Raw genomic sequence first — 20,000 nt, forward strand, 5'->3', positions numbered from 1 at the left:
ATTTCAGGCATTTTGTTCATACTGTACAATATTTCAGTTGTTTCTGTTTTTGCACAAACTTGTACACTGTCTCAGGGACCTGCTGCTGACAAACTGTGTTCAGACGCAATATTGTCTGAGCTTACAGTATTTACATACAGTATGTACACCGGTCGGTCGGCGCTGTGTTGTGTGTACTGTCTTTTGTGTATTTTGTGTATTGTCTTGTAACCTTTTGTCTGCACTGTCTTGTCTGTCTTGTCTGTCTTGTCTGTATTGTCCTCCACTGTCCTGTCTGTCTTGCCTCACACTGTGTACACCAAGTTACACAGATACACTTTATGTGGCTAGGACACTTACTAAGTACTTATGTCTCTGTAACACCCTGGTCCTGGACAAACGTCGTCTCATGTCACTGTGTACTGTAACAGATATATAACTTATAAATAACAATAAAATATAACATATATAACAATAAAAACTTGACTTGAAGTAGGAGCCCCTGAACAGAAGATCTGCCCTCATCACAGTCACTCAGCTCTTCACACTGCCCATGTCCCCGATGGATCAGTTTTATTTACTTCATCTGTGAGCGTCATAATCTTTAATCTCATGGCCGTATATATTTATGTTAAACTCAACAGTCCGACTTACTGTCTCAGTCTGATCTGAGGTCAGCATTCAGTCTGATCTGAGGTCAGCATTCAGTCTGATCTGACACTCTGTGTGGAGTTTATGGTGTTTAGGTGGTGTTGTTGTTACCTGTTGCTTGGTCACACTCTTTTTAACACGGTTGAGAGTTTTGCGGTTATATCCTTCTCCTCCGAGCCGCACTTTCACCATGCCTGACTCCAGAGCATCTGCACTCATCTGAGGATACATGTGCAAAGCTTCCTGTATAACACACACACACACACACACACACACACACACACACACACACACACACATACACACCAGAGTATTACATGGAGATATAAAGAACAGCTAAATCTTTGCTGAATCCTGAGTTACAGAATGTTACCTGGTGCTGAAGGTTCAAGCTCACTCTCCTCACCAGTCTGCGTTTCTGTTCGTTCAGGATGTTGTCGATCTTCCTCATGGGTGGAAGATAAAGCTCATCTAGAAACATGAAGGACAGCATTTGGACCTTCAGTAACATTTCCTGCCAGCACTATCTGAACTTAGATGTTTATTCCTCACGTCATCTATTCTCTCCCTCCATCCTCACCATTGGTGTCCTCCAGTGCCTGGATCATGTCAGGATCAAGTGCCGTGCTCACCAACATCTCCACATAGCTGCGGAACATCTCCCTCATCGCTCGACTGTTTATCACACTGCGCACTGACCCTGAGAGTGTTTCACACACACACACACACACACACACACACACACACACACACACACGCAAGAACATTTACGTTGTTATCCAAAGTTTATCTCTATTATACAAATGAACACTACGAACTGGGATTTAAACTCATGACCTTCTGATCAGTAATCCAACATCATAACCACTAAGGTACCACAGCCCCACGGTGCTGAACATGTTTGATGTCTGCTTTGATAGAATTGCACTGGAGCTTCAGGGTAATGCAGCTAACAGTTGATGACAAAACAGCCACCAGATTAGCATGCAGTAAATGTGTAGCTCTTCCTATGGTGGTCTCCTCAGAAGGTTTGAGATGTTTGGTGCCTCAAACAGACTCACTGATGAGGTAAGAAAGGAGACTGGTGTCAATCCACATGAGTATCAAAAAGATGTGATCAGAGGAAATGTGTTAGGACTTTATCCTCGCTGGTCAGTAGCTGCTGTGAGTTAGGGACATTGACATTGTTGGTGTTGGTGATGACTTAAACGTTCAGAGGTCTGGTGGAGGTTCTACACTCTGTGTTAGGTAGCTACATTAGCATTATAGCTTCACACCAAACATGTCTTGGTTTTGTTACAAACACATTACATTTGCACATACATTATTAAACATAGAAACATAGTGACACACACATAAGTATAAACACACACAAATACACACACACAAGTACACACACACACACACACACACACACACACACACACCTTCATCCTCACTGCCAGAGAGGGAGGAGTCTGACCCAGATGAGGGAACTTCTTTCAGCCACTTCTTCCTCTTTTTAGGTGGAGGCTCTGCCTTTACTTTCACAGTCCTGCTCCTGGCCTTCTCTGTCCTCTTCTCTCCTCCTGCTCCTCCTTTCTTGTCCTCTCTCACACTCCCTCGCTCTGTTCCACTTTTTCTCTCCAACTTTTCCTGATTTTGCCTTTCTTGAAGCTTCTTTTCCTTTTCTCTCTCCTTCTCCCTTTCTCTTTGCCTCTCTTTTTCCTCTCTCTCCGTTTCTCGTTGTTTCTCTCTCTCCCTCTCTTTCTCTCTCTGTCTTTCTGTTTCACACTCTCTTTCTCTTTGTTTCTCTTTTTCCTTTTCTTGTTGTTTTTCTCTTTCTCTTGCTTTCTCTTTCTCTCGTTCCTTCTCTCTTTGTTTTTCTCTTTCCTTTTCCCTATGTTTCTGTCTCTCCCTCTCCTCCCTCAATCGTTCCATTTCCTGTTCTTTCTCCTTTTCTTGCTTTTCCCTCTGTTCTGCCTCTCTCTCCCTCTCTTTTCTCTCTCTCTCTTTCACCCTCTCCCTCTCTCTTTGTTCATGCTGCTCTCTCTCTCGTTGTCTCTCTCTTTCTCTTGCCTTTTCTCTCTCCTCTCGTTCCACACGGGGTGGGGTTTGAGTACGGATGGTGGGCAGCGGCTTAGCGAGTGATTGGCGCCTGGTCAGAGATAAAAGAAATACAATGATCGTGATATTAAACATATGAAAATGTGGGCGTGTCTTTATATAGAGTCTATATGCTGAAATAAAGGAGGTTATGAATATGCATGACCGTATCATAAGTCTGAGGTATTATTTGTATATATATGTCCTTGGCGTTCTTGTGTCATTGTTGTATGTGTGTGTGTGTGTGTGTGTGTGTGTGTTTATGTAGCTAACTGGCTAACATGAGCCAGTCTGACATGATTTCTGAGGGAATTATTATTATATATTTTTTCTCCCATAAAAAAGCTCACTTAGAAATTCACACAAATAAAATTTGCTCAAAGGACAAAAACAAACCAGGTATGTTTCTGAAATACGGCTTTCAGGTTGTATTTTACTAATATATTTATACCCTTAATGCTAATACTAGTAAGCAGGCGGTAATAAAACTCATGACTAAAACTAGCCAGGAAGCTAATGTGAGCTACATATGTATGTTATATTATATTATTATAAATGTGTATAATTATGTGTAACTGACAGGATTAACTACAGCTCACGTTTTCATGGCTAACTGACAGGATTAACTACAGCTCACGTTTTCATGGCTAACTGACAGGATTAACTACAGCTCACGTTTTCATGGCTAACTGACAGCATTAACTACAGCTCATGTTTTCATGGCTAACTGACAGCATTAACTACAGCTCACGTTTTCATGGCTAACTGACAGGATTAACTACAGCTCACGTTTTCATGGCTAACTGACAGGATTAACTACAGCTCATGTTTTCATGGCTAACTGACAGGATTAACTACAGCTCATGTTTTCATGGCTAACTGACAGGATTAACTACAGCTCACGTTTTCATGGCTAACTGACAGGATTAACTACAGCTCACGTTTTCATGGCTAACTGACAGCATTAACTACAGCTCACGTTTTCATGGCTAACTGACAGGATTAACTACAGCTCACGTTTTCATGGCTAACTGACAGCATTAACTACAGCTCACGTTTTCATGGCTAACTGACAGGATTAACTACAGCTCACGTTTTCATGGCTAACTGACAGGATTAACTACAGCTCACGTTTTCATGGCTAACTGACAGGATTAACTACAGCTCATGTTTTCATGGCTAACTGACAGGATTAACTACAGCTCACGTTTTCATGGCTAACTGACAGGATTAACTACAGCTCACGTTTTCATGGCTAACTGACAGCATTAACTACAGCTCACGTTTTCATGGCTAACTGACAGGATTAACTACAGCTCACGTTTTCATGGCTAACTGACAGGGTTAACTACAGCTCACGTTTTCATGACTAACTGACAGGATTAACTACAGCTCATGTTTTCATGGCTAACTGACAGGATTAACTACAGCTCACGTTTTCATGGCTAACTGACAGGATTAACTACAGCTCATGTTTTCATGGCTAACTGACAGGATTAACTACAGCTCACATTTTCATGGCTAACTGACAGGATTAACTACAGCTCACGTTTTCATGGCTAACTGACAGGATTCCTGAGAGGAATTTTTATCTTATGTTCATAAATGGTCTGAATCTTCTTTGATAAGATCATTTATGAGGTAATTACACAAATTTGAGATAATGTTTGTGTTCAAATATTGATTTTATTCACTACTGACATTAGCCAATAAACTATCATGACATTACCAGACAAGATCTTGGGTTATAATCATAAATGCTAAAATTAGCTCGCTGGCTAATATGAGGTAATCCGACAGGAGAACGTATTGGATGGAGAATCCGCTACCTGAGAGCAATACCAGCTCTGTGCCAAGGTTTGCGAGAACACACTCTCACGTAATCCTTTTTGTTCACGTTCTCCAGGAACTTAACATACAGGCGCTGGTATCTCATCTTGGCATCCCCAAAGTAGCCCAGATACTGTAGGAGAGACGGAGGAGATGGAGAGGTTTACATTTTATTACTCACTTCAGAGCTGTGAGGAAGCAGAAACAGAGGAGCCAGCAGAAGATGAGAAGATCTCAGAAGGATGGAGGAGATGATTACAGACTCACGTTACTGGTGGCGCAGAACTGCCGCTGACCGTCTTTAATCTCAGGTGCAAATTTCTGCAGCAGAGCTTTCTGTACTCTCCAGATCGGAGGAGGCTCTCGTCCTGTCTGCAGAGCCAGCTAAAGGACGAGAGGAGTGAGTGATGAATAGGTGAGGAGGAGAGAAAATCTCCTTCTTTTTCTCCACCAGATAGCGGGCGAAATAAATTGGAAGAAATGTTCAGAAAAGGTGATGAGTGAGAGCAAAATGAAGGGATAAGAGAGAAGAAGGATAGAAGGAGAGAGAGGGAAGAATGACGATTAAGAGAATGGGGAATAAAAGAAGAAAGTAAAAAGATAAATCGATTAAGAGAAAGAAAAAGAGATGGAGGCATAGAGTAAGAGTAAGGTTAGAAAAGAGAGATAATAGGGAGAAACAACTGCAAAAGGGGGGGGGATAAAGAGAGAGATAAGGATAATAAAGGAAGGAAGATGAACAGAAAGATTAAAGAGTGAGAGATTGTGGGATAGAGAGAGGAAAGTGAGAGAAGAGAGGTGGTCAAGTACAGCCAATTACAAGCACACAATGTCACACTCAGCTCGTTTAAATCCCCAGCAGTAATGGATGTTGATGGTAACAGATGTTAACAGATGTTGATGCATGTTTACCTTGAGTGTGCCGATGTCCTCCGTGCGAACCACAAACTCGTCCCTCTCCCTGAAAATGCCCTCGCCGCCACTCTCGCTGTCCTCCTCCTCACTTTCACCAGCGACGGCTGCATTGTCCTGCTTCTTAGCCAAGTGCAGGGAGGTAATCTGAGAGGTGGGGGTATCTTCAGGGGTCGGGGGTGAGGGAGGTGAAGGGTTGAGTAACTCCATTGGCAGAGGAGGGGAGGAGGATGGTGGAGGAGTGGCAGATGGAGGTAGTGTTGGAGGAGGTGGAGATGGTGAGGGAAGAGCTGGAGGAGAAGGACTAGGAGGGAGAGACTGATGGAGCAGTGGAGCTGGATGGGGCTGAGGGTGAGGTTGAGGTGGAAGTGGCTGAGGTTGTGGTTGGGATTGTAGTTGTGGTTGTGGCTGTGGCTGTGGGCTGTGCTCCTCCGGCACAGGAAGAGGTGAAGGAATAGAGAGAAGAGGAGGGGGAAGAGGTGATGGGGAGGAAGAGGTGGGAGGAGAGGGAGAAAGAGATGGAGGAGAAGGTGGTGCAGGATCAAGAGGAGGCACAGTTGAGGAACCTGGTTAAAGGAGACAAAAATACAGAAATAGCAGAAGGTTAATGGGAATGTTTGTGGTACCTCACAGGTCTGTTACACCAGTGGTCCCCAACCCCCCAAATGGTACCGGGCCACCCCAGGAACATTAAATTATTAAATTATTCCCATTTTATTTACTGTGGTGTATTTCTCTCGGGTGCGACTTTCCATGGACGAGAGGTTAACCGGGAGCTGAGAGACGTCACCTAAAGCCGCACCGATACCGCGCATGCGCAAAATATCATCATCACAGAATATCATCATAACAAAATATCTTCATCAACCCATCACAGGGCACACACACACTCTCATTCACACACACACTCACACACTACGGACAATTTCCCAGAGATGCCAATCAACCTACCATGCATGTCTTTGGACCGGGGGAGGAAACCGGAGTACCCGGAGGAAACCCCCGAGGCACGGGGAGAACATGCAAACTCCACACACACAAGGCGGAGGTGGGAATCGAACCCCCGACCCTGGAGGTGTGAGGCGAACGTGCTAACCACTAAGCCACCGTGCCCCCCTGAATATATACAATTAAAGTTTAAAGATTAACTTAAAAAAGATTAACTTAATCATCCAGGCTCAGTCTTTAAACTCTAGACTTAAACCTACAAACAGTTCCAAACATCTGCATTTACCATCAACACTGGGAGCATCAGCAATGCATTGCTCTGTCTCCTCAGCATCGTCCTCTTTCTCCATGTCCTGTCCTCTACTCTGCACTACAATCTCTTCTTCTCCTCCATCTTCAACATCCTGTTTATCTTCCACTTTCTGCAGTCTTTCCTCTGCTAGCTCCTCTGGCCCCTCGTCCTCTACGGGTTCATCTTCCTCCTCTGGAGTGTGTGCTGTCTCCTGCAAATTCAGCTCAGCATGTGTATGAAGCTCATGGACCATCATGCGAGTCTCTAGTTCTGGGAAAGTCTCTGAATCAGCAGGTGGTGGAGGTGTATTAAGAGGTGGTGCCTGTGAAGCAGGTGGAGATGGTGTGGGAGGGGGCGGAAGGGCAGCCAGGCTGTGGGGAGTGTCATAAAGGGCTGAGATGGCTGAGGAGATGCTTTTCTGAAGGTCCTGGTTCTTGCTCACAGAATCTTCTTCGTCGGAGGAGAAGGACGGCAGTGTCTCCAGGTTTCTCTTGAGTTCCTCATCCAGGCGTTTGCATGGTGAAGGGCAGTTGCTCAATGCAAGACCTCCGTCTCCCTCTGTCTCCCCAAAAGGTGGAGGTGTTGGAGGTGGGGCTGGTGGTGGAGGTGGTGATAAGGGACGAATCCCTCCCTTCACAGAGGGTTCATGAACCGGGCTGGATCCGTCCAAGGCAAGCAGTCCAGATGGAGGCTTCTTCTCTGTTTTTAGAAAGTCCAGAAAAGAAGTAATAAAGCCAGACTTCAGTTCTGATGGCTTGTCCTCAGCCTGAGAGACAGGGATCAAGAGAGGAAGCAAAGGACAAAAGGATTCAGTGAAAAAGAATCATGAAACATGGATGATACGTACTGAGAAAATTACTGAGATTTTAGTTTCGTCACAGCTCAACATGCTAACACTGGATCTGACAGTCTGAACAGTCTCGTTACACCAGAGGGAAAACCCAATGTAACGAGCATGTTCTAGCAGCCACAGGTTCTAGCAGCCACAGGTAGCTACACATTAAACTTCTGATCTCCTAATGACACAGGAAGTCGTTAGATGGTTGACTCACAGAGCTACAGTCAGATTTGTGATTCAAATTTTAGACTTTTTTTTTTACATTTCTGGCATTTGTCAGACTCCATTATCCAGAGTGTCTTACATTTTATTTCAATTTATACAACTGAGCAATTGAGTGTTAAGGGCCTTGATCAGGGGCCCAACAGTGGCAGCTGGGATTCAAAACCATGACCTTCTGATCAGTAGTCTGACACCTTAACCATAGGCTACCACATCCCTCAGTATTACAGTCAGTTGCATAACAAGTTCTCCACCAATTAGCAGCTACTTCTGCCTGCCGTCATATTTTATTTGTGTTATTTATTTGTATTGTATTTACTTTAATTGCATATAAATAGCTTTGGTAGATCTTTACTGACCAGAGAATCTTATGCAACAGTGCACAGAGATTTCTGCCCAATTACAGAATGTTTTTTACATTATTACTGGCTTCTTTTGTGCCTCACTGTCATCCGGTTCTAGCTTATCATTGAGTGCTGCACTTTTTCTCTGCCTGCTCTCTCACTCTTTCAGGAATCTTGCCTTCTCGCACAGAATTTAACGAACGAGGCTCTCTATGCAGTGTCATGGAGGTTTGACTAGTTTGCAGTGCCTGGTTGGTGGATCAGCAAAGCCCACAGGACACCAAAACAGCCTTAAATGAAATGCTCTTTAGTCATCAGTTTCACAGCTATCCTGCAGAATAAGTGTCAGAATAATGATCTGCTTACCAGGTCATTTTATTTTCATCTATAACGACCGACTCAAATGCGGCTGTCTTTCTCAAGACATTTAGTAATAAAAGAACACATGTGCATATAGTATTATGCGAGGACTATATCTATATCTTCTTTTTCTAAAAATAATTTCTACTAAATAACAATAAGACATTAAATGCTTTGTTTCGTAAAGGCAACAAAAATCTGGTTAAGTCAGTAATCAGACAAAATAAGAATATTGCTAAAGAGAGAATACTTTTGCATGGTGCTGTATATTAGGTGTGTCTAAAGGGAGGTAGTACAGCAGGGGGGCTGGATGGTGGTTACTATGAATGAGAAACCATGGCAACCGCTACCCTGGCAACAGCCAGCTCTCTCCCCTTCTTTTATTGCATTTTTTTTAAGGACAGATAGATCATGGCAGGCTGTCAATCATTTCATACTCAGACTATACTGCTCCCTCTAGTGGAACTAACCGCACCAGCAAACTGAAGACAATGCATTCCCTCGTAGACAAACACACTCGTCATCTTGCCTGCAAAATACTCTCTAGTCGTCCTGTCCTGCATATTCATAAATTATTTAGATTATTTTTTATAGCATTATTTCATGTGAATCATGAATTTTCATTATGCAATTTTTAAAAAATAAAGATGTGCCTTACTGAGCTGGACAATTTTTGCATGGTGGCCCATGCCTCTGGGGTCAACTGTTCATCCATGTCTCTCTCCCAAGATATCTGGGGAAAATCCATAGATATCATACCTTACATATGCAATAACTAAAGATATCCACATTACACCCCCTGTTTTTTCTTCCTTCCTTCTCTTCTGAGGTTACCTGTTGCTGAGGCAACAAGAGCAATTTCACAAGTACAATTGTACACAAAGGCACAGAGAAAGGATCATATGATTAAAGTTTCAGCATTTTGGACCTTTGGAATAGGTAAGAATACACAAAATCTCCATTTACATAAACATTTTTTTTCAATAATATATTTAGGATAACTATAATATGATAATATCTTCTGTATTTATAATCATTTATATAATCTTTTTTTTTTTTTTTTTTTTTTTTTTACATAAATAGAGGAATAATGCATCGTGAGATGGTTATGCCAGCAAGCGAAGGCAAATCTTTTCTGTAAGTAATATTTTCTAAGCAGTGCAGTAATAAAAACAAATTAATTTCTGTTATGGTATAAAACACTTTGTGCAAAAATGGTAAATAAGGTTTGTGACATTAGTATAGTGTGATCAGTTTATGGCATCCAGCAAAGCACTAGTAAATTATTACAGTGATAGTTTTTAATTATATCTTCCACATGGTTCACTTTTTTTTAATTATTAATTAAAATATTATATAAATATATATAAAATATTAATAGGGAGCATATTTTTCCTTCTGATATTTTAATATGATATTTTCCTATAAAGTCCCTATAAATATTCACATTTTTTACCTCCTCGTCCTTCTCTTTCATCTTATCCGGACCAGAGTTCAGATCGGTTCTGTTCAAGTCCAGTGCAGATGTGGGTCCAGGACTCAGACCAAGAGATGGTGCAGATCCCACTGAGCCATCAGACAGAACTGGGTCTGTGCTCGATAAAGAGTCTGTCCTCAGCAGGGCTTCAGATGAAGGCATGGGGGGAAGAGGAAGCTTTATCTAGAAGTGGGGAGACAGGTTTATGGTATATTGTGATGAAATAATCGGTTTTAAATCTTAAAACATTTTTGTTTCACTTACCTTAATTGGTTTGATAGGTTCCTGATACTGCTGTTGAGACTGATGTTGTTGTTGGATTTGTGTTTGTTGTTGATGTAAGTGCTGATGGTGTTGTGTATGTAAGTGCTGCTGTTGGTGCATGTGTTGCTGCTGTGGGTGGAGGTGCTGCTGTGACTGTGAATGGTGGTGCAGATGTTGATGTTGCGGTAAGTGCTGCTGTTGTATATGTTGCTGTTGTAGTTGTTGGTGATGGAGATGAGATGCTTGTTGTTGAGGCTGTTGGTGGTAATTCTGTCCTTTGTTTATGTCTCTATGCATCTCCAACATGAGATCATCTTTCCTGCCACGACCCCTTCCTCGTCCACGACCCCTTCGGCTCTCCCCGGCACCAGGTCCCATCAGCCCCCTGCAATAAGGAGGTTCTGGAAGTGGACGAATACGAGGTCTTCCCCTGGGCCTTGGAGGGCCTTCTCTTTTGGGCTTGGTAGGCTTTCTACCCCTTTTCTTTGGCCCATCATGGGGAAGGAGCTGTGGAGGAGGTCCAAGTGATGAGTACCCTGAGGGGCTGCAGAAATCCAAGTCACCCATTAGATTACCACCAACCCCTGAACCACCACTGGACTTTCTGCAGCTGGACACCAGATCAGGAAGCAAATCCGGGAGTCTCCTGCTGTTCAGTCGGATGTCAGCAGGAACATCTGCTTTATCTTCATCGTCCTCAAATTCATATTCTTGGGCATAGGTTTTTTTTGTCTGTGGCTGGGCATTGGGGTCCCGCCGCTGTTTAAGGAGGTGAAAGGAGCTGGTCTTCAGCAGTTTTTTAGGTCTAGAAGAACAGAAGATGGGCAAGCTCAGCCCACCTGTACCAGAACCACTACCTACACTAGAATTTCCCATAATTTTGTTTCCTGTTCCATCTACACTAGGCCCAGTTCCACTGATTCCCATGCCTGATGCCTGCGACTGAATTAGGCCCAGTTGCTCTGTATTCACAGTAGATGGGAGTTCGTGACTCTTCAATGAGTCCAAATCTAGATGCATGCTTCCATTGTTAGATTCAGAAAGACAGTACTGCCCATAAACCTGGTCACCATGCTGGCCCATCATATCATATCCACCTGCCCCACTACCTGCTTTAACTGATTCTATTCCATCCTGAACATTAACCCGTGCCTCAGACACAATATCCTGATCTCCCTGTCCTGTGCCTGCTATACCAGCACAGCTTGGTTTGTAGTCCTCAGAACAAAACATGTCCTCCATTGCTGGAAAAAATGAACGATCCTCATCTTGAAGAAGTGAGTCAGGAAAACAAATGGAGGCCAAAGGCATAAACCTCTGCTGCTGCTGTTGATTCTGTCCCTGATTCTGTGCAGTTTTCACCGCAGAACTTTCAGTGTCAAACTGGTTATCTTTAAGTTGGTCTAGCTGTGACTGAGAAAGCTGGGGTTCCGGTTCCCTGGGCTGGGCCTGGGGTTGAATTGGGCCAGTGTTGGTTGGCATGTGGTGAGAGTGCTGGTGGGAGTGTTGGTGGTGTTGGTGGGGCTGCGGTTGATGGTGGGAATGAGGGTGTCCATGGTGAGAAGAAATATGATGCAGATGCGAAGGGGCTGACATGCTCAAATTGGACTCATTCAGGAAATTATGGAGCTCAGCAGGTGTTTGATGTGTATGGTGGGTCTGATGATGTGAAGGCATTCTATGCTGCTGCTGGAGCTGTTGCTGTGGTCTTTGATGGTCATTAGCACTTCCATCTCCTGCAACAATTCTCTCAGTGGGCCCTGAACCTTCACAACTGTTTGTTCTAGAAAGTGATCGTTCAAGCATTTCAAGTTGTGAGACTGAATTCTGACTTGACTGGCTTTGGGCTCTCTGTGCATCACATCCATAGTGGGGTTCCATAGACTGGGATTGGAGTTGGAGTTGAAGCTGAGAGGCCTGTGACTGGGTTTCCACACTCCCACCACTTCCAGTTCCAAGGCCTCCACTTGGTCTCATTAAAGTCTGCTGACTCATAGGGTGTGGTGTTGGTTGGTGGATCTGTTGAGAGTCCATCTTGCTATGTGTGGAGTGAGAAAGGACAGACTGTAGAAGATGAGCTTGCTGAGATTGCTGAGTCTGGTCAGGTGGTGAATCCATGTGGGAGAGGGAATTTTGGGACCTTTGCTGCTGCAAATCTGGAGGTTTTCGTATGTAGGGAAGCTCTGATGAATCTGTAGGTTTCTTGATCTCCACATGAGTATGAGATAGGGAATGGGGGTGAGAGTGCTGTGGATGCTGTGAGTGCTGTGTGTGTGAAGAATGTGAAGAGTGATGTTGGTGTGTCTGGTGCACATAGGAGTCCCCTCTTCCATAATGGACCACTGAGCCAAGGGAGTCATGTTGGTGAGTGTGTGGAGCATGCTGGTGAGAGTGAGGGATTGAATCAATTCCCCCTTGTCCTCCATTTGCCCCAGCACCTGATACTGATCTATCTATTTTTGTTTGCTGCTTCTTTAGAGATATTTCCAGTTGACTCTCTTGGTTAGATCCAGCTCCTTGTCCAGCAGTGTTTGTTGTTCCTGGTGCACCATTATTATTGATATTATTGGTGCGAATGACACTCTGTAGTTGGTAGCGTTCTTCAGATGCCTTGTTCAGTTCATAGGCAGACATTCCCTTTGCTTCTTCCCTACTCTGTGGCATAGACTGTGCCTGTACTGACTGCTGCTTGGAATTCACCTGTGGTCCCTGTTGCTGAGAATGATGCTGAGCTGGATGGGGTGCTGGGCTTTGGGAGTGCAAAAGGTGCTGTATTAAAAAATCATCATCATCTTCCTCTTCATCTTGGGATCGTTCAATGCCAAGCATATCAGTCTCTGCCTTGCTCTTGAGAGGTGTAGAATGATAGGGCTGTGCCTGTGGTGGTGCTGACCGTGTGTCTGAGTAACCCTGTGGAGAAGCTAAAAAATTAGGAGAGAGAACTGAGGATATGTATTTATTACCCCCAGTTCCTCCTGGAGACTGTGCAGGATGAGTTGGCGCAGGGGAGTGCAGTCCAGGTCTAATGATTGCAGAATTAATTGAAGGTGAAGGACTGGAATCAGGAAGGTGGTATGATCCTCCAGCCCCTCCACTTCCAACATTGTTACTGCTATTAGCTGTTGAACTACCGCCTGTCGAGCCAGTACCACTACCTGTCGAACCAGTACCACCTCCAGACCCAATTATGGCAGGTGAATGTCCCGTACCATCATAGCCCATTGAAGGACTTCCTGCTCCTCCGAGTGAGGGTGGTAAAGAACCATATCCTGATTCAGAACCATATACCCCATCCCCTGAAAATGAACGCCCTGTTGCTCCAATACCCCCAAACCCTTTTCCTGTACTCGCAGGACCAGAGCTAACTTCCTGGGCCTGTGGAGAACTAAATCCCCCATAAGGCTGCGAGAGGTGGGATGGTGGAGGTTGACTAGGTGAATATGATTGTGAGTGTTGTGGTGGGGTTTGGCCAGAAAGACAAGAGGTGGGTTTAACAGGAGCCACAGGGGAACCATATGTGGAAAGGCAGGGTTTAGGAGCAGGTTTTTGCGTTGTAGAGGAGGAAACAGGGAGTGGTGGAGGAAGTTGTGGGGGGGCTTGTGGTGCAGATTGGGGAGGTGGTTGCTGCCTTGAAGGAATAGAGGAGGTGCTAGATGAAGCAGTCGGGTTAGATGAAGTAGAGGAGGATGAAGTAGTAGAGGAAGCTGAAGGAGGCGTGTGAGGAGTTCTGGATGAAGAGGAGCTAGAGGATGAGTAGCCACTGCTTGAACTAGAACTCTTTCCTGATTTCCCAATTCCACCACCAGACACTGCTGATGAGGATGTTGAGGAAGTGCTATATGCTGGCTGTACAATGGGGCGGTACACTTGGTCTGATCGAGGTGAGGGCTTGGGGTCAGACGATGGGCTCTGATCACCAAGTGGGCTACAGTTCAATCCACCATGCCGATGGTGTGAGATTTGCGGATACCCTGATGCTCCACAGCTAAGATAATGTTGCAAGGGATGTGTTGAGGATGAGGGTAACTGGGACTGTGCAGGGGAAGGTCTCTGGTAGTGCTTAATTACACTGTCTTGCCTTGGAATTGCTCTTTCCTGTTGGATAGGTGGTTGCGAGGGTGCGGGTGCTGAAGAGAATACAGAAGCATTGTACAGATGGGAGGACTGCTCTTGAAGTTGGGAGGAGAGCAGGTTAAATTGAGGGGGAGGTAAGTGGCGGGCAGAGGATGATGTAGGTGCTTGAGGCTGAGGACCACTTGAAGGCTCCTGTGCTCCTCTGTATGCTGCTGCACTTTGTGAGGAGAGAAGACGGTCAAAGCCGAGGCTGGATTGGGACTGTGTCTTTATGTGTAATAAAGGATCATGGGGTGATAGCAGGCCGTTAGATGTAGGACTGAATGTAGGTGTATCCTGGAGAGACAGCGATGGTGTCACACCGGAAAATGAACGCCCAGAGAAGGAGGCAGGGTGTTGGTATGCTGACAGGGCAGAGGAAGAAGGGAATGAACCAGATCCAGGTAAAGCACTGGAGATGAAAAGCTCAGCAGGGGCAGGGGTATGCATCGCTACGAATATGGAGAGAGATAAAACCAAATCAACCAGTTTACAATCATATCTGTTTAAATATTAATTTGCATACTAGTCTGTATATGACAGGAAAGTGAAGCATTGTTGGATGTTTACCAGTCTGCCATGAAGGGGTACGGAACTGAGAAAGGAGAGATGAGGCAGATGGGGGAGGCTGTGGACCTCGGGATTCCAAAGCAGAGATCAGGTTCATGACTGATGTGTCAGGCCCTGAGGGGCCAGCATGGTGTAACCCAGCATCAAACAAACCCGAAAGACCTATAAAAGAAGTCATAATGTACGTATATCTCGTTTAGATGAATATACCGACGACCTGTTAAAACTAAACCCTGTATATCAATGTGACAATCAACAGCAGTTCAAATTCAAAACACCATTTCAGAAATATGTCATCAAAGACAAAAAGGAAGCAAACAGCATGATTCAACATGAGAATAATAACACATTTAGAACATATATAGAAGGTACACAAAAAATCTCCATTGCCCTCACCTAGGCTCCGCCCTGCAGCCCCCCATGCCCCGGCCTGTCCAGAGCTGCCTGGGTGATGATTAGTAGCATAGCCTTGCAGGGGGTGTGATGTGGCATAAGCTTGTCGATGGAGTAATTCGGAATCCGGATGGGAGGATCTGGAGCTCCCATACATCAGACTGACAACACAGATGAAATAGAAAAAAGCAGAATGAGATTACAATAGAGGGAAATTTAAACAAAAGTACGTCCAGCTGTTTGCCTATGATTAATCCTTAATATCCAACTCTGAATTGTGAATAATGTTATGTGCTAATACACAAACCAGTTAAAACATGATACAAGGTACAGGTCTTTTGAGCCGTACAGGTCTTTTGTCGGTCTAGCTATACATTAAACCCCCCTCCGTAGAGCCACACCGCGTGATCAGCCTAACCACTTCCTTATTCTTCACGCTACCAAACAGCCTCAGGATCTAACTCTATCTAGTCTTCACTACAACAATACACACACTCATTATTCTAGTACACGCTCAATCCTTCAGGCTAAGAATGTTAAAACCTCAACGCTGTTTTCAACATCTCCGGTGCACCATTAATTACTTCATTCACCAACATATCAATAATCAAATGTTCTGTACAATTCCAGAACATTTACTGTGACGCCATAGTGAATATTCATATTTTTAGGTTGCACGTACATTTTGGTAAATAACAAAGAGAACCAGTAAAACCTTTAACTCTAGCTTTACCTCTGAAACAAAACCAAAGTCATGCTACGATTGTGTATTTTTATCTGTTGTCCACATTCTCTGTATTTCTTCCTCTGCTGTAAACGTAACCCAGATATTCGCCCTGATTGGACACGGTTCGGCCAATCAGCCTTCTTTTGGCATCTCTACAGTCTGTTGTTCCTTTTTAGAAGAGCAGGCAGTTGAGCTGACAATAGCGGTTAGGATGTTGCTGAGGTGAGACAGAGCTCTCATTGATAAAAGCTCTCTTGTGACTGAATCGCCTTGGTAACCCCCTTCCTCAACAGGCTCTTAATGGGAGTACGGCTCTGTTAGCACGGCTCGCTCCACACGGAGGCCGGTGTGGGAAGCCGCAGACGCCACACACAGAGCGAGCACGTGGTGAGGGGGTGGGTGTCATTCAATACGAGCAACAGAATGCAGAACCAGACAGTCTATCTTTTATCATTTCCTTCTACAATTCATAAATTAATCCAAAAAAAGATTTCAATAAAAAAAATGATCACCAGTCATATGGCATTATTCAGCCATTCAATTTTCTGTGAATAGAAAATCATTTCCTGTAAACACAAAAAATAATTATTATCATCCGCTTGGCTTCTGTTCACGAAGTAGGAATGACCCGAGCTCATGGGATATCATCTGAGAGCTTGTAGTTTACACACACCTTTGTCTCAGGGGTAGGGTTCGTGTGTAATTAGCTGGAAACAAGCTCTAATGAACTGAGTTAAGTGGTTAAACGCACCACACATCTCACTCATGTTCAGCACGTTCGGTCTGCTGTTTGTGATCAATAATACAAACCCCATTCTGCTTTTAGCTTTTAACATTTAACATTTTAAATAACCAGGAAAGTTTTATTTTAATGCTCCATTTTGTGAGCAAAAGCAAAAGAACATGTGATTACGTGGAAGAAAGAACAAATCCTAATTTCAGTCATCAGACAGTCAGATGGTTCCTGGGGAAGCTTTAGCTATTCATATACATTAATATTTTTTCTTAAAAGCCTGTGAGTTCTCTTCTGAGATCAAAGAGACTGTCGTGGTATCACGGGCCTTAAGACTGACATGGGGTTTGATAGAAATCAGACCTTAATTAGATGTTAATCCCAAAGAGATAAATCAGGGACCCAGAAGGAGTAAGAGATGGACCCCTGGAGAGACAAACTGATGGATGTCTCCCGATACACACACACTAGAGCTATGCTTTCCTTCCTTTCTCATCTTTTAGGGAATTTTCAAACCATTTCCCTTCACTTTGCTTTCTTGGTATTAATCTACAATGGTTCAGTTGCTCTTCAGGTGATTCCATGCACGTTTGCTCTTCTCCGGTTCTCATTCGCTCTCTCGCTCTCTCTCCCTCCCTCTCACCTCTCTCACACACACACACACACACACACACACACACACACACACACACACACACACACACACACACACACACACATCACCCAAGTGATGATCACCCCTTCTTCAAGAATTCACTGTTCTTATGTACTCTTTGCAATGCACCTTTCTTTTTCTGTCTCCAACTCCAGTTGTTTCTAAGCTTCGACACCTTTGGCCCACACCTTCAGCCAATCGTTTCCTCCATACAGTATCTCCTCCAGCTTCAAAGGAACCAGTGGAATAATATATCGCATGCTGATGATCATTGAGGGATTGGAGAGAGGGAATGCATGAGTATGAGACAGGGTGAAATAGAAACTTCCAGTGTGTCTGTAGAACCCTGTACAGCTCTCTATGGCCTGGATGCCCCATCAGACATGAGCTTAATATCACAAAATGAACAGAAGGAACAAATCCTCTATGGAAACACCTTGTGTTGTGGAATTATTAGGTTAAAGTTGGATCTCTGCAAGAGGTTAATTCACAAGCTCGCTGTCGTATCTGAATAAGTGGCAGAAAAATCCAAAGTCAGAGACCTGCAGCTTGAAAATTATTTCACTTCATTTCATATTCATTTAATACATCAGCATGTTTCATCACGGCCTAATGGAGGGACACACGTAGTCCCACACCAGCACTCTCCTGCTCAACTAATATTAATTCAAAACAAAAGCAATTACAATTTCTCCCCAAAACTAAAAGAGGAGCAATTCAATTTCACTTCATTTCATTTTACTCGGATGATGTTCTCCGGCGGCACCGAGGCTGCAGTCCCGAGGTTTGTCCGGCATCTTATGAGTCAGAATTGCTCATTAAGGATCCCGGGTGCTATCAATCCATCCTGTAGTGTGCAGAGATGCCCTTGACTCAGAAAGGCAATCATAAACTATCCAGCAGCCCAGGAGCAATCACTAGCACCAGGCAGAGTCCATGGGAGAGAGTAAAGATTGTGTGTGTGTGTGTGTGTGTGTGTGTGTGTGTGTGTGTGTGTGTGTGTGTGTGTGTGTGTGTGTGTGTGTGTGTGTGTGTGTGTGAGGAGTTTCACCTGGGCCACCATCACAGTATCACACAACACATCGACCTACTACACTGAATATGTGATAAAGTATTATTCAGATGAAATTGTGTGTGTGTTTAGTAACAGGACCTCAGTGCTGGTGTGTGATTCACATGGGATAAGTGATCTCTCTACACACACACTACACACACACACACTGCACACACACACTACACACACACACTGCACACACACTACACACACACACACACACACACACACACACACACTGCACACTACACACACACACTACACACACACACTGCACACACACACTGCACACACACACTGCACACACACACTGCACACACACACACACACACACACACACACTGCACACACACACACACACTACACACACACACACACACACACTGCACACTACACACACACACTGCACACACACACTGCACACACACACTGCACACACACACTGCACACACACACACACACACACACACTGCACACACACTGCACACACACACTGCACACACACACTGCACACACACACACACACACTGCACACTACCAACACACACACACACACACACTGCACAGTATACACACACACACACACACACACACACACTGCACAGTACACACACACACACACACACACTGCACAGTACACACACACGCACACACACACACACACACACACACACACTGCACAGTACACACTCATTTCTTTTCCACTTGTTGTAGTGAGTGTGACTTGCTCATTAGTGTGTCACATGACTGCAGTGTACCTGTGCTCGAAACCCAACAACTTCCTGCTCTTTACCTTTTAAACACTGTCTCTATTTTATTGGTCTGTCTTCAAACTGTTGTTTTCAGCAGGAGATGACAGTAAAGACTGAGAGCTTCCTGTGGGGTCTTTAAACAGAAGAATTAGCACAGAATCTCTTTCCCACAGGATAGAACACAGTCATTACCAACATGTCACTTGTGACAGGATAAACATTACCTGGAGTTTTTTCTCCTGCTCATTTTATATAAAAGGTAAAAATATGGAGTAAGTTTTACAGACTGTAAAATTACTGAGAGGAAATTCTGTCTAAAATCCCAGAGATTCTCCAGAAATAATTATAATATAGACGTGCAGAAGGAAAACTAATCCAGTGTGAATATGCTTTAGGAGTTACACGTTAAACGTTTTAGTAGGCGGACATGACATTTTAAATACTGCAGAAAAAGAAATGTTTCTAGAACCTGCGACTGTAACAGAAGCTTCATTACCATTGTGCTTAAAGTTAGAACTAAATCTGTGCTAAAGAATATTTACTCTGAAGCAGCAGGTTTCACTGTAGCATCAGGGGCTAATAGCGTCTAATGCTATTGCACCTAATGTCACATCTACAGCTAACAGATGGGGTGGAGGTAGGACTTAATAAGACAGACGTGCATTAACTGTCTGTGTGAACTTTATACTAAACTTTTTTAGAGAGTAATATTAAAGGAAACAAATGGTTAAAAATGATGCATATGACTTCATAACATAAAGAAGAAGAAAATCTAATTATAAAATATATGGAGGTTTTTTT

At 43.9% G+C, this 20,000-nt stretch overlaps 1 protein-coding gene across 1 annotated transcript in view; it reads right to left on the minus strand.

Annotated features, from left to right (window-relative positions):
* Positions 1 to 20,000, minus strand: part of prr12b (proline rich 12b) — a 31,333-nt gene that overhangs the window by 6,638 nt on the left and 4,695 nt on the right. The window contains exons 2-14 of the mRNA XM_027155732.2: positions 15,282 to 15,439; positions 14,886 to 15,047; positions 10,203 to 14,767; positions 9,918 to 10,121; positions 9,120 to 9,194; positions 6,692 to 7,463; positions 5,458 to 6,023; positions 4,813 to 4,929; positions 4,545 to 4,678; positions 2,058 to 2,767; positions 1,211 to 1,330; positions 1,004 to 1,101; positions 742 to 873 (exon numbers count right to left, since the gene is read on the minus strand). Of these exons, the coding sequence (XP_027011533.2) occupies positions 742 to 873; positions 1,004 to 1,101; positions 1,211 to 1,330; positions 2,058 to 2,767; positions 4,545 to 4,678; positions 4,813 to 4,929; positions 5,458 to 6,023; positions 6,692 to 7,463; positions 9,120 to 9,194; positions 9,918 to 10,121; positions 10,203 to 14,767; positions 14,886 to 15,047; positions 15,282 to 15,439 (7,813 nt within the window). The remainder of the gene's footprint in view (positions 1 to 741; positions 874 to 1,003; positions 1,102 to 1,210; positions 1,331 to 2,057; positions 2,768 to 4,544; positions 4,679 to 4,812; positions 4,930 to 5,457; positions 6,024 to 6,691; positions 7,464 to 9,119; positions 9,195 to 9,917; positions 10,122 to 10,202; positions 14,768 to 14,885; positions 15,048 to 15,281; positions 15,440 to 20,000) is intronic.

This window comes from Tachysurus fulvidraco, chromosome 15, assembly GCF_022655615.1.
Source record: "Tachysurus fulvidraco isolate hzauxx_2018 chromosome 15, HZAU_PFXX_2.0, whole genome shotgun sequence".
Classification (NCBI taxonomy): Eukaryota; Metazoa; Chordata; class Actinopteri; order Siluriformes; family Bagridae; genus Tachysurus; species Tachysurus fulvidraco.